Source organism: Talpa europaea (assembly GCF_964194135.1).
Source record: "Talpa europaea genome assembly, chromosome: 4".
NCBI lineage: Eukaryota > Metazoa > Chordata > Mammalia > Eulipotyphla > Talpidae > Talpa > Talpa europaea.
In genome coordinates this window covers 15,469,682-15,485,578 of record NC_140070.1, presented here as the reverse complement: position 1 = coordinate 15,485,578, position 15,897 = coordinate 15,469,682, and the positions used below count along the sequence as shown (strand labels likewise).

The 15,897-nt window shown below is 36.9% G+C and overlaps 1 protein-coding gene across 1 annotated transcript in view; it reads right to left on the bottom strand.

The window, feature by feature from the left end:
• The window catches only part of LOC311169905 (putative ATP-dependent RNA helicase DDX60), a gene marked incomplete at both ends in the record, with an annotated part of 100,731 nt that overhangs the window by 26,055 nt on the left and 58,779 nt on the right, over positions 1 to 15,897 (bottom strand). Inside the window, 9 exon segments of the mRNA XM_084232150.1 lie at positions 31 to 57; positions 61 to 126; positions 452 to 571; positions 1,628 to 1,777; positions 2,977 to 3,132; positions 6,389 to 6,552; positions 7,748 to 8,000; positions 8,955 to 9,014; positions 9,017 to 9,120. Of these exon segments, the coding sequence (XP_084088276.1) occupies positions 31 to 57; positions 61 to 126; positions 452 to 571; positions 1,628 to 1,777; positions 2,977 to 3,132; positions 6,389 to 6,552; positions 7,748 to 8,000; positions 8,955 to 9,014; positions 9,017 to 9,120 (1,100 nt within the window).

Here is a 15,897-nt window from a genome sequence, read left to right as displayed (position 1 = left end):
CTACAGATGTTGATATATAAGTCAGCATACCTCATCAAATATGACATATCTCATCCTTTACACCCACTTTTGTTGATGAGGAGATAACAAGAGTATTTCTAAACACTGAGGAACAGTCACCAATATCTGTTGAAAAAAGTTGGGGGGAACATTGTCTTGATATTTTTTTAAAGTTGCAGTTTTAATTTTTAAACAGTTATCAAATATTTTATGTGACACAATGGAAATATAAAACCATCACAACTTGAAATCATCACCATTGAAGGAAGTTGCTTCCTCATGTTGAAATTTAAGAAAAGAAAAGCACTTTACAGAAGGTACCATCTAGATAGTGAGCAAATTATTAAATAAGATAAATTATATAAATAATCTACTTAAATATACATGACAGTGCCTACTGAATGCCATGGTGTATGCTATTATTCAGTATGTGTGCATGTCTGTGACGTACCTGGCAATTTAAGGTATCATGACGGTAATCCCTTGTGAAAACTCCACACACCACAGCTCCTTTAGGCAGTGCTTTTGTAAATAAATTGCAGACAGTTCCCACCACTTGATTGACAAGAGCCTTAAGTCATAAAAGACACAATCTGCTATTGAGATGTTACTGACAACACTGTAAACTATTGAAAGCAAACCAATGTCTGGAATAATCAACATGCAAGACACCACAGTACCAATTTTGTAGAATTCTGGATAAAAGAATTATTTTGCTCCAAATGCTTCCTACTACTCCATTTTAGTTTTGCTTTATAATATATTTATCATGCAGTGTTTATTGATGTGATGACTAGAAAACAAAAACCAACAATTCTATGCCACATCAATGTGATAGGTGCATGTACAGGAGAAATTAGATGGCATTCTTGTGCATTTGTCTAGTTAGCTACTCAATATATTTAGTGAAAAAACTGGATCACAGGATAGATCCCTCACTATGTTAACATTCAGAATCTCTTCTCTCAGGCCTGCAATTCAGTGTTCTCATAGGGAATACCCTGAATACTTTCTAGGTGAAGAGGGAATTCTGATTTAGCAAAGAGCATGTTGACTTACTTAACTCACATTGCAATAGCACTTGCAACAGTCTTTGGTTATTCCTGAATATCCATTTACAGAGGTTGTAAAACTGAGGACCGCTACCTCTCTCCCACTCATTTGAGAACTTGTCTATACTCTCTTAAGTCACGTAACCCTAGAACAAATATCAAATGGCTTCCTTCGGCAAAATTTTCCAAAGTGTTAGGCCTGGCCACATAATAATAAGTACCGGGCCTATGAAGGTTTAGAAACATAAATTGAATTTTAAAAATAGTGAACAGTACCACTTACTGATCAATACCAACACCCAGACAATATATTAGATTTTTTTGTGTACTGTCTCATTTAATACTAAGAACAATCATATGAAGTAAGCCTATTATCTCTGTTGTGTAGGTAGAGAATTTTAGGTGAGAAACTAAGGAGAACCTAAGGTGGCTGAGGTGGTCACACAGCACATTAGCACTGAAACCTGGGCCTCAGCCCTGGAGCCTGCACACCATGGTACCTCCCTACCATTAGGAGCACAAGCTACACTGGAGGAAAACACTGTAAGCCACAGAGTGCCACATGGACAGAGTACCTTTGTTGGAGCAACATATACAACTACCCCGTCATCACTCTCTCTCAGGATTTTCTCCATGCAGTAGTAAGAAGCATAGGTTTTCCCTGATGAAGTTGGAGCAACAATCACAGCAGATTCATTGTTATCTACAACATCAAGGAGCTCCCTCTAAAGAAAAAAGGAAATAGCATTTCATTTTTAAAATATATATTTCATGTCAAATTTAACATCAATTAGGGCCTCCCCGGTGGCGCAGTGGTTGAGCGCTGGGTTGCAAAACTGCCCGCAGCCTCTGCAGCGCCGGTTCGATACCCGGCTGCTCCCTGGCCACCAGAGGAGGGTCCCACATGGCGCGCAGACCTCTTCCTGCTACCCGCTGCTCCCCTCAGCAGTGTACTTCGGTCCTTCTGCCTGCTCTGCTCCCCGCTCTGGCTCTGGTGAATTCTCTCACCCTCCCACGCTTCTGACTGTACCCAGTGCTTGTATAAATAAATAAATAAATAAATCTTTAAAAAAAAAAAAATTAACATCAATTATATCTAAGGCTAAATAGTATTTATAGTTTCTTCTGAGACACACTAGTATTCATTTACAGTAACTTGAGAAAATAACCATTTTTTGTTATATGGAAATAACTCACAATGCATCATCTCCTACAAACTTCTCACTAAAACTTAGTCAAAAATATCCTAGTATGTTGCCATCATTGCATTGCAAGGATATCATACAGCCCAAATCTGGAAGTTTCTTAGTTTAAATAAGGGATTCTTAGGCTGAATTCAGAATTACCAAAAATCTGCTTTTGCATCTATTTCCTTTTTTTGTTAATTAAGTAATTGCATCTACTTACTTTTTTGATACTTAAAGATCAGCAAATAAATATGGTGGAAAAGAACAATTTTTGCCTATATATATACATGTATATTAAAGGGTCCATATATTTATGGTATATTACAAATGACCCCTCTGATTAACATTTGAATTAAACTGAAATCACTAGTTTTTAAAAGTGAGCTATTACTAATCATGTATCACTAAACATCAGACACTATATCTCAGGTATGAAGTTAAGCAGATGTATCTGATAATCACATCACATAGCAATTAAGAGCAGTCTAAGTGGAGTTAGAGAAACTAGTTTTTAATCCAGCCTCTCCCATTTAGTAGAATGAACTCTTTTTTCCATTAAAACTGACTTTTATCTACATTCCTTTATCTTTTAGCTCAAGACATGATGTATTTTCATATTATGCTACATTCTATAATGATTAACATTTCCAAAAATTTGTTGCATACATGAAATCAGAACTAATGGCTTCTATCAAGTTTCTTCACTTTTCCAGGCTGTGGATCTTTTCAATAAATACCTGCCATGTGTCTGGTATAAAATGATGCACCCTGGGGTCTGGATCACTTCTTTCTTCTCGAAATAAGAAAGGGCCCATGTATGTTAGCTGAAACCGAGCTGCTCCCATGCCAACTGAATATTTAGAAGTATCCTTCTCACTACCTGATTCTTTCACCTAAAACAAACACTAGATATTAGGCTTTCATACTCTTTTATCATATTTTAATCTTAGCAAAGAAATAACCATCAGTAATGATTAGATTTACTTTGCTTCAATGAGATGATTATTTCATGCTTTTTTCAATATTTACAAGTCTTAAAATTGTATAACACAATCTGAAAATAAGCAATTCTGATACATGAGACACATATTGTTGCTGTATCTTCACAGTAATGCTTTAAATGCCATTTTATATGGTAGTATCATGTTTCATAAGAATATAAGTAAATTAAATATAAAATCAATCATTTGCTATTAACTAATTCCTGTATAATCTTTAATAGCTGCTAAATATGAACAACTTTCCCCACACACAAACACACAATAAAAGTTGTGTTTCAATTAAGAAACCCTTCCCAATCTTAAAAGGACATCTTCATTTAAGGAAATATTCTCATAAGGATCTATAAAATAAATACTTGCTATCTTACAAATTATTTCATTTAAAGAATTCTACCACTGGATAAACAACTCTTATCATTAAGGAACTCATGTATTTGGCATAGCCTCTGTTCTTGAAGTTCTGATAACACTTGATTATGATACTATTAGAAAAGCATGGGGATTATAAATTTATATGTTGAGACGCAACGGCTGAGATCAAGCAGAAAACATGTTTTGAAACACTGATGGATTGAAGGAGGAAAAGTTTTCATTTAAAAGTTGTCAAAAATGTAAATAAAAAATTTTTAATAACCAGTGATATTTTTTCTTTTTACTTTCTTGTTTACAAAAAAAATGAGAATAAACTGTAATAGAAGTTTTGGGTCAAGCAATAGTAAAGAAAATAACCTAGATCATATCTTAAAGTGTTGATACAGTAGGGAGCCAATTTCTTTCCATCATCATCATGTTTTTTTTTTATTTTTTTAAGAGAGAAAAAAATAATTTTTCTAGAACAGAATTTATTTTAGGAAAATTGTTTTCTCCTAACTTCTCAGGTCCCTCAAGGGAATGAGGAAACATAGCTCTCCCTCTATAGGAAATAAAACTCTTAGAATAATAGGTACACATAGAATAACCAAATGAAGAGATGTCTAGCCAATACTATTGTTGGATTTAGACTATGAGATCATATCATATTCTGCATTAAGATATTTTTCTGCAGTCTAAGTAATTTCTGCATCTGCAAGTTTTCAAAAGCATTGTTAAATGACATTTGGCATTTTAGGTTTGGCACTTGGATAATCATGATACAGAACCATGGTAGATGCTAAGTGTGATGGGGGCAAAACTGGCCTCAAGCTTTCCAGAGAGATGCTATAGCATTACCCAAGGAGAAGCCCAAAGTCATCCGTGGTTATGGGACCAAGATGCAATAGGAAAAATGTATGGACCCTTTAACTTTCTTCAGAAATGGAAACAGAGAAGAGATCTCTGTGGTGGGTCAATATGAAAACTTGGGAAAGTTATGGAACCATTTGAGGAAAGACTAGTTTTCAAGAGGAAGTGGAAAAAAGCTGTATTTCCTTTTTCCTGGTTAGTTTTCCTGAGTTAATATATTTTCCCTCCATCCTTTCCATACTTTACTTTAATAAGACCAAGCAAAAGGGCAAGTACAGCTACTCTCTTTCTAAATGTACTCTCTTTATGATTCTTAAGTCATTATTTTGAGGACTATTTTTACTTAAAAATCTATTTTCTTCATATTCTTTCAAATTAACACTTGAAACAAATAAGTTTAACAGAGTCAGCATATGTAAGAATAGTCTACAGAAATAACTATAAATGAAATTTTCCTAGAATAAGACAAAATTAAGTTTATCTATCTGAGAGTAAATTTTAATTATTTCCAGAAAACTCCCATGTAAAAAGACAATTTACAGGCAACAATCACCATCTACAGAATCTTCTCCTTCCAGTCATCCTTCTAGCCTTTCTATTTCCTTCTTTCCATTTATTGAACAGATATTTTAAAATTTACTGCCTAAGGAGTACAGCAAGAAATGAAACAGGAAAAGATACTGCTTCTGTAGAACTTGCATCTTAATGTTGAGCAACAAACAAGAAACAAATAAATCATAAACAAAAAAAAATTTAGATGGTGATATATGTTGTGAAATTGAAAAACAAGGAAGTTTCTTGACTTTACTGGGGAGGGGAAAGGAGGAATAGAGGAAATATTGAGGTTGGATGGTCTCAAGCCAAGCTGTTATATATGGTTTTGGTAAGATGATGATTCATTTAAAACATTAAAAACCAAAGGAGTAAGTCATGTTTCTATCAAGGGAAGCATTCATATGGAAGAAACAGCTATTGTGATCCTCAGTCAAAAACGGATACAGGAAAATAGGTAACCAGGAATCAGATATGTAGGGATTTGTTTATTCTAAGTAAGATGGGCAACTCCTGTGTTTTGATTCCTTCAGCTTGCAGCAACAGAAATACAATGAAAAAGGTGATTTATAAAAAAACAAACATTTGAGGCCTCTCTGGTGGCACAGCGGGTTGAGCGCAGCGCTGTAAAACTGTCCGCAGCCATTGCAGCGTGGGTTCGATTCCTGGCCAGCCAGGGAGAAACCCACATGGCACAGCAGACCTCTCCTGTCTTGCCCACTGCTCCCCTCAGCAGTGTCTTTGGTCCATCTGCCTGTTCTGCTCCCCGCTCTGTCTCTGGTGAATCCTCTCACTCTCTCTCGCCTCTGGCCTGTATCCCAGTTCTTGTATAAATAAATAAATCTTTAAAAAACAAACAAACAAACATTTGTCTCTTACAGTTTTGGAAACTGGGAAGACCAAAATCATGGAGCTGTCAGACTTGGATAGAGCCTGCCCATAGACAGCCATCTTTCCATTGCAACCTCACATGGTAAAGGGATTAGCTAATACTCTGAGGTCTTTTTATAAGAGCATTAATTCCATTCATGAGGGTTCCATTCTCATGACACACTCAACTTCTAAAGGATGCACTTCAAAATACCATCATTTAACAGGGGTTAAAATTTCAACCTATGAATTGGGGGAGGGAGAACATAGACACAGACATACAGACCTTAACACCTCTAGTATAAATAAAACATTTATTCTAGGTAAATACATGTCCACAAAAAATGTCAGATCTGTGTCTATACAGGATAATACATAACTAACCATTTGCTTAATTTAATATACATTAATTCCAAATACATTTCATAAAATAGTTCATGCAAATACACACATATATATACACTCATATATATGAATTTCATATAATATTTCCTATAGCACATACTTGATGACATAATGAGTATGCCAAGTTGCCAAATCCAATATATTTTAAATATTTGGCTAATTTTTGTCGATGTGTATTTTGTAGTTGTTCTGAATATTTTTCATGGATTATGTGAATCCTTTTCATCAAGTGAATTATTATGTTTTTATCTTTGGACTCTGCTTCTGTTGAAAAAAAAACACAGGCATGGATGACGTACATTAGACAAGATATTAACAAAGCCCCCAAAGTTGATTTAATTTTACTGTAAGATTTTTATAAAAAGCATATTCAGATCATTCAGAGTAACTGAGGAGCTCATAGTAACCAATGTTGCACGATGTTTAAGAGCGAGGTCTCTTGAGTTAAAGTAGCAAATAAAAATATCAGAGATCCAGTTGGAGCATAGATTGGTTAGCACATACTTACACTTAAAAAATCATTTATCAAAATTCAAATTTAACATGCCAATTCTTGATTTAAGAACTTGTAAAATTACTTCTCTATTCCTCATTTCTTCATATGTATAACAAGGATACTAGCAATAGATCTCTATCATATGATTATTCGAAGGATGAAAGTCAATAATCCTAAAAATGTATGATAATGACAGTAGATATTAGGAATAATCAGGATTAATATGGAGTATGGACTAATTAACATTCTTCTTTTAAAAATGCCCATTCTATATTTTACTCTTCTAATATTTATTTTCCTGTTACCACAATTAATAAATATTTTTCATCTTTCCTCTAATCAAAATATGTCATTCTCTGACATTCATCCACAATACTGTGGTGCCCCAATTTACTAATTACTTCATTTATACATAAGGATGCATGAGTATTCTTGCTCTGTTACTGACTTTGGGCAAATAATTTGTTTTCTGGAAACTTAATTTTTTGCATCAACATCAAGGTAATGGAGCCTAAATCAAAGAATGTAAGAATTAAAGGTGAAAAAATTGTGTATTATATTTATTATATATTCTTGTATATATTTTTGGTTATGAATATCATGCCATATTACAGTTAGTTCAGCATATATTCAAGTTCCTTAAGAGAAGGGTTAAGTTCTTCTGAACAGGGCCCATACTGTTCGAAAGCCCCACAGGCACCTAACATAGCTTGTGACTTACCTTGAAAAACTGCTAGCTGAATTGAATTTCAAATTGATTCTATCCAATGATACTTAATCACATACAAAATGATTATTATGCTATTACTATATCAAACAAAAGGAATTTTTTGTTTTTTAGACATCAGAGTCCCCAAGTCAGTATAAGAAATAAGAATCAGAATATGTTGCCCATATCAATTCTGTTCTCATCTTATTGATCATTTTCTTTAAGGAATTTCTAAAATTAATATTTTTAAATACCTGGTTTCAAACAGTATTCTGTCCATAATTTGAAATAGGCATCTAATCCTGTCATCTCTGCAGTAAATTTCACACGTTTAACAGAGCATGTTTGGAGAAAATCTTCTAATCTTTTTATGCCAGAATTAGGATTTTCTCTAATTTCCCTTACAATACTTGGGGCCAAGTTATTCCATCTTTCTTCCTCTTTTTTTTCTTCTTTTGCCAGCTGTCTCTTTTGATTTTCTTCAATAATTTTTTCTGCATTTTTCTTCTAAAAGCAAAGAAAAAGAAAAAAAATCAAACAATAAAAACAATTATTTCCAGGATAACATTTGATATTTTTGCAAGAAATATTTAGTATCTCAAGTCATTAGTTTATCATTCCTAATGTTAAAGTAGTACATCCAACAGAACATTTAAGGCTCCAACTAATTAAATGTTTTTCAAAGGATTTTAGTAGTAGAATGGCAATGGACTACCAAGAAAGATTATGGGTGCCTTGGTGGTGGAAATGGTTTGGTAATCTACATCTGAAGGATGTGATCCTACATTTCTAAATCCCATACAGCAAACCAACGTTTGCCTCAATAATAAATAAGTAAATAAATAAATAAAATATGAAAGGGAAAATATCTACAGAGAAATACATCAAACTATGAACAGTTTTTAACTTTGTGCAAAAGTTGTCTTAGGATTTTTGGTTTTTTACACTTTTATTCATTTTATAAGCAGTCTAAACAGAGATTAAATTGCTTTTTCTTTGGTATACATCGTTAGTATTTAGAGTATGTAATTTGACAATTACATATTTTTTTTAAAGATTTATTTATTTATGTATACAAGAGCTGGGGTACAGGCCAGAGGGGTGGTGGGGGTGAGAGGATTCACCAGAGACAGTGGGGAACAGAACAGGCAGACTGACTGAAATACACTGCTGAAGGGAGCAGCGGGTGAGACAGGAGAGGTCTGCTGAGCCATGTGGATAGCTCCCTGGCCAGGGATCAAACTCTTGCTGCAGTGGCCGTGGATAGCTTCACAGGTTGCGTCTTAACCCCGTGTGCACCCAGGGAGGCCCGACAATTACATATTTTAAAGGCTTTTTTCTTCTCTAGTAACACATGAAATCACAAATATATATAATACTATATGGTTAATGAGAGTCTCAATGAAAGAGTTGAGCCTTAGGACCAGCCCATGACTGAGTCCTGCTAGATCAAGACTGTACCTGAAGTTTTTTCTTCTTTTGCAAAGCAGAATTTTCTGGAGGAGGCAGAACTCTCTCTCTCTTACAATGCGTACTGATCTATTTCCAATCAACGATTTTCCAAAGACATGATAAAAATGATGTAATTTCTGTATACCTCTTCTTATGTGAGCATCTTTGTATTTGTCTGTCAGGAACAAATTATTAAAAACATATTGACAGTGTTATTTCTAAATTAGAGTTCCATTAAGAGAGCATTATTGAAAAAGGCTTTGACACAAGCTCTTAAAGTTTGCATTAATTAATCTAATTATAGAAATGTTAGTGATTAAGATATAGAAATTTTTTAAGATACATTTATTTATTTATGCATACAAGAACTGGGGTACAGCCAGAGTTGTGAAGGGTGAGAGGATTCACCAGAGACAGAGTGGGGAGCAGAACAAGTGGATCTACTGAAATACACTGCTGAGGGGAGCAGCAGTCAAGTTAGAAGAGGTGTGCTGTGCCATGTGGGTAGCTCCCTGGCTGGGGATTGAACTCGTGCTGCAGAGGCTGGGAAAAGCTTCACTGTGCTATGCTTAACCTTTTGCACCACCAAGGAGGCCCTATATAGAAATTTAAATCATTGAGCCATATTTAAATATTATGGAAGAAAATTCATAGTTGGGGCAGAGCAACATGGCGGCGAGGAGACGCTGCGAGTAAGATCTCCCATTAAAAAAAAAAGTTAATAGGGAGGAAAAGAGGCAGGTCCCAGTGAGAACTGGGACACAGAAGATAAACGGATGACTCCAGCAAACTACCCGAACAAGAAAGTTGTCATAAAAGAGGACTAGAAGGGAGGAAAGCACAGAACCCTGCTACCCTCCCCCACCCACAGAGTCTGCACTCTCCAACCAACAGAGAGGAGGAAAAAAAACAAACTAAAACTACCAACAAGAACAAACTACGCATCAAGCAGGACTGTGAGGGGAAAGGAACTATTGCAGCCACCACACCCCGTGAACGGGAGCTACGCTACAGAGAACCCTGCAGGATTCCCCGTGGCGGTGAGCAAACGGCTTCGGCTTCGGGCGCCATTAGAGAACAACAGCCCCAGGCCAGCCAGTAAGCTTGCACAGAAAAGCAGCGCAGCGCGCTTTGAAAAGCAAACGTGGATCGGGATCGCGGCTGCCCAGGTCCCCGCGCCTCTGACCTAGGCTTGTGGGGAGACGCGCGGGGGCCCTCACTGAGGTGAAAGTCCCTCACTGAGTAATCAGAAACCAGGCGCCCGGACACAGGAGCGGGGTGCAAAAGGCGCCATCCCTGTGGCCACTGAGCTGGGCTACAGCCCATGTCCTGGACCTGAGGGCTTTGGAACTGAGACCTGGGCACGAAATTCAGGGTGCGGGTCATCCATGTCGGCAGGGCACAAGGCAGACACAGCACCCCAAAGCCTTGAGGTTTTCCCTACCATTCCCACTCTGTTCTCTGTCCCACGGGGTGAAAAAAAGAGCTCCCCAGGAACAATAGGAGAGATCTCTGGCGCCACCTAGCTTGAAACCAGCAGAAGGCTCCTGGAGGAGCCCGTGGCCAGCTAGGAAGTTAGCCCAAACCAGGCCCCTTCAGACCAGAAGTCTGAGCCCACAGGGGGAGCACCCATGGCCGGGGCAGACCGGGCGCGCAAAAGAGTGTGCCTGAGACCGGACGCACAGGAAGTGCGTCCCGCATCGCCATTTTAGAACAGGGACATTTCTTCAGTAAAGACTGCCTGCAGAAGGCTCCCTCATGAGCCAGAGGTGAGCGGGGAAGCTCGCCCACACCAGCCCCTTCTGGCCTGCAGTCCAAGCCCAGAGGGAGAGCAGGAACCCACCGCCGGGGCAGACCAGGCACACAGGGGAGTGTGTCCCCACATCGGCAATTTAGAACAGGGAACTTTCTCCAGTAAAGACTGCTTGAAACTGACATATGGCTCCTGGAGGAACCAGAGGGGAGCAGAGAAGCTCACCCAAGATGCCGGCGAGTGCCAGCAACACAGTGTCCCAACGCATACGGCAATTAGAAAACAGACAGTAGGGAGTAGAAGAACCACACGCAACAGAGCAACTCCCCAGGGAAAAAGCACACCACAAAATGAAAACCAGCCCCCAGATTGCAATGACAGTAACTTGGAAGAACTTCTGAGCCTTCCAGAAAGAGAATTTAAAAATGCCGTGATTAAAAAACTGACAGAAGTCATAAAGGAAAACAATGATAAGGGAAAAATATTCAATGATCAGAAGAATGAAATTGAGTCCCTAAGAGGGAAGTAAAAGAAATGCAGGAGATCAAAGAACTAAAGAATTCTGGGAAAAACAATGAAAGCAGAATTGATGAAATGGAAGAACGAATAAGTGCTCTTGAAGACACAGAAATAAAAAGAACCAAAACAGAAAAGGAAAGAGAAGTACGAAGGAAAAAGAACGAAGAAAGACTTCGGGAACTATCTGACTCCATGAGGAAAGGAAATATAAGAGTTATAGGAATTCCAGAAGAAGAGGAGAGAGATGTAGGAACAGAGAAAATATTCAAAGAGATAATTGAAGAGAACTTCCCAAATGTGAAGAAGAAGCTGAAAACTGATATACAAGAAGCAAGAAGAACACCAAACTTCCACGACGAAAGGAAAAATACAGCAAGACACATAATAGTAAAGCTCCCAAGATTCCAGGACAAGGAAAAAATAATGAAGCTGGCAAGAGGGAAGAAACAGATAACATTCAAAGGAAAACCAATCACGTTGACATCAGACTTCTCCGAAGAAACACTACGGGCAAGGAGAGAGTGGAGGGACATAGTCAACAGACTCCAAGAAAACAGATGCCAACCAAGAATACTCTATCCCGCAAAGCTCTTCTTCCTCTTTGAAGAAAGAATATGGACCTTCCCAGACAAACAGAAACTCCGGAATTTCATTACGACTAAACCCCTACTCCAAAAATTACTACAGGAGTCCTAAAGCCAGAACCTCAGAGGAATGAATAACAATGAAAGAAGGCCAAAAAAAAAAGTTATTAAAAGAATAAATAAATAAAATCAAAGGAAAGACAAACACAATGGCAAATACAGATGCTAACATATCAATATTAACTCTAAATGTAAATGGACTAAACTCTTCAATAAAAAGACACAGAGTTGCAGCCTGGATTAAGAAACAAAACCCAACCTTTTGCTGTCTCCAGGAAACACATTTAGCTATAAAAGATAAAAATAGGCTCAAAGTTAAAGGATGGAAAACAATCCTACAAGCAAATGGACCAAAAAAGAAAGCAGGAACAGCTATCCTTATATCAGATAAAACAGATTTCAAACTCAAAAAGATAAAAAGAGACCCCAATGGTCACTACATTATGATCAAGGGGACAATACTTCAAGAAGAAATAACACTCATTAACATATACTCACCAAACGAAGGAGCACCAAAATATAGCAGACAACTGTTGTCCTCTCTGAAAACAGACATCAGAGAAAACACATACGTAGTGGGAGACTTCAACACACCACTATCAACAATGGATAGATCAACAAGACAAAAAATAAGTAAAGAAACCAAAGCTCTAAATAAGGACCTAGAGCCATTGGGCTTAACAGACATCTATAGAACACTAAACCCACAAAAAAGGAGTACACATTTTTCTCAAGCACACACAGATCATTCTCCAGGATCGATCACATACCGGGGCACAAGACAAACATCAACAGATACACCAAGATTGAAATCATATCAACCATCTTTTCTGACCATGAAGGCATCAAACTAGAAATAAACTATAAAAAGAAGGCAAGGAACTTTCCTACCTCATGGAGATTAAAAACCACACTACTGGAAGACCATTGGACTAATGAGGAGATCAAAGAAGAAATTAAAAAATTATTTGAATTGAACGACAAGGAGGACACCAATATCCTAAATGTATGGGATGCAGCAAAAGCAGTAATAAGAGGAAAATATATAGCAATAGAAGCTCACATCAAGAAACAAGAAAGAACTCAAAGAAACAACCTAATCTTGAAGCTCAAAGATCTAGAAAAAGAACAACAAAAAACCCCAAAACCAGTAGAAGAAAAGAAATAATAAAAACCAAAGCAGAAATAAATGAAATTGAAACTAAAAAAACAATCCAAAAGATCAATGAAACCAAGAGCTGGTTCTTTGAAAAAATCAATAAAATAGACAAACCCCTAGCCAGGCTCACAAAGGAAAAAAGGGAGAAAGCACAAATAAACAGGATCATCAATGAAAGAGGAGAAATCACAACGGACACAGCAGAAATCAAAAGAATAATCAGTAACTACTATGAACAGTTATATGGAAACAAGTTTAACAATCTAGAGGAGATGGACAAATTCCTACAACTCTACAATCACCCAAAGCTAGATAAAGAAGAAATAGAACATCTAAACACACCAATTACAAGCAACGAAATTGAAATGGTAATCAAAAACCTCCCCAAAAACAAAAGCTCAGGACCTGATGGATTTACAAATGAATTCTACCAAACATTCAGAGATGAATTAGTGCCTATCCTTCACAAACTCTTCCAAAAAATTGAGAAGGAAGGGACAATACCAAACACGTTCTATGAAGCCAACATTACACTAATACCAAAACCGAACAAGGACAACACAAAAAAGGAAAACTACAGGCCAATCTCCCTAATGAACACTGATGCAAAAATCCTCAATAAAATTTTAGCTATCAGAATCCAACAATGTATCCATAAGATAATTCACCACGACCAAGTAGGATTCATTCCACGGACACAAGGATGGTTTAACATCCGAAAATCAATCAACGTTATCCAACACATCAACAAAAAGAAATATAAAAACCACATGATAATATCAATAGATGCTGTGAAAGCTTTCGACAAAGTGCAACACCCATTCATGATAAAAGCCCTTGAAATTCTTGGGATACAAGGAACATACCTCAACATCATAAAGGCCATCTATGACAAGCCAACAGCCAGTATCATTCTCAATGGTGAAAAGCTGAAAGCAATTCCATTAAGATCTGGAACAAGACAAGGATGTCCACTCTCACCACTGCTTTTCAATATAATACTGGAAGTCCTAGCCAGGGCAATAAGACAAGAGAAAGACATCCAAGGAATCCAAATAGGAAAAGAAGAAGTCAAACTATCACTATTTGCAGATGATCTGATAATATACATAGAGAACCCCAAAAACTCCACAGAAAAATTAATTCAACTCATCAATCAGTTCAGTAAAGTGGCAGGATACAAAATCAACACGCAAAAGTCAGTAGCCTTCCTATACACAAACAATAAACCTGAAGAAGAAGAAATAAAAAAAAATCCCTTTTTTTATTGAAACAAAAAAAAATCAAATATTTGGGAATAAATCTTACAAAAGAGGTAAAGGACCTATACAAAGAAAACTATAAAACACTGTTAAAAGAAATAGAAGAAGACACAAAAAAATGGAAAACCATCCCCTGCTCATGGATTGGAAGAATAAACATTATTAAAATGGCCATCCTACCAAAAGCAATATACAGATTCAATGCTATTCCAATCAAAATTTCAATGTCATTCTTCAAAGAAATAGAACAATTATTGATGAAATTCATATGGAATCACAAAAAACCCCGAATAGCCAAAACTCTCCTGAAAAAAAAAGAAGGGAATGGAGGCATCACACTCCCAGACTTCAAACTACACTACAAAGCCATAATCATCAAAACTGCATGGTATTGGAACAAGAACAGACATACAGACCAATGGAATCAAATAGAAAATACAGAAATAAACCCACAGATTTATGATCAACTAATCTTTGACAAAGGAGCAAAGACTATGCATTGGAGCAAAGAAAGTTTGTTCAATAAATGATGCTGGGAAAACTGGGTCGCTACATGCAAAAGAATGAAGCTTGATCACTACCTCACACCATACACAAAAATCAACTCAAAATGGATTAAAGAACTAGACATAAGACCTGAAACCATAAAATATATAGAAGGAAATATAGGCGAAACACTACGTGATTTGCCAATCAAAGACATCTTTACAGACACATCACCCAAAACAGTGATAGTGAAGGCAAAGATAAACAGCTGGGACTACAGCAAATTAAAGAGCTTCTGCACAGCAAAAGAGACAATAACAAAAACAAAGAGAAACCCCACCAACTGGGAGAACATTTTTGCACCCAACACTAATGATAAAGGACTGATCACAAAAATCTGCAAAGAGCTGATGAGACTCAGCAACAACAAAGAAAATAATCCAGTCAAAAAATGGGCAGAAGAGCTAAAAAGAAACTTCTCTGAAGAGGAAATGCAAATGGCCAACAGGCATATGAAAAAATGTTCAACATCACTTGTCATCAAGGAAATGCAAATCAAAACTACCATGAGATAACATCTCACACCAGTGAGAATGGCACATGTTAAAAAAAATAGCAACAACAGATGTTTGCCAGGGTGTGGAGAAAAAGGAACTCTTCTGCACTGTTGGTGGGAGTGCAAACTGGTCCAACCACTATGGAGAGCTGTGTGGAGATTTCTGGACCTACTAAACATAGAGCTTCCATATGATCCAGCAATTCCACTCCTAGGTATTTACCCAAAGGACACAGAAACATCAATTCCAAAGAGCACCTGCACCCCTCTGTTTATAGCAGCACTGTTTACAATAGCTAAGCTTTGGAAACAACCCAAATGCCCAAAAATAGATGACTGGATCAAGAAGATGTGGTACATATATACCATGGAATATTACTCAGCATTCAAAAAAGATAAACACATGCAATTTGCAGCAACATGGATGGTGCTGGAAGGGATCATGCTCAGCGAAATAAGCCAAAAAGAAAAAGAAAAATACCGGATGGTCTCACTCATAGCAGGAATCTAGAAAACTTAAATAAGGGACCAGGAAAATGAATAACTATAAGAAAGTGAAAATCAAAATCAACA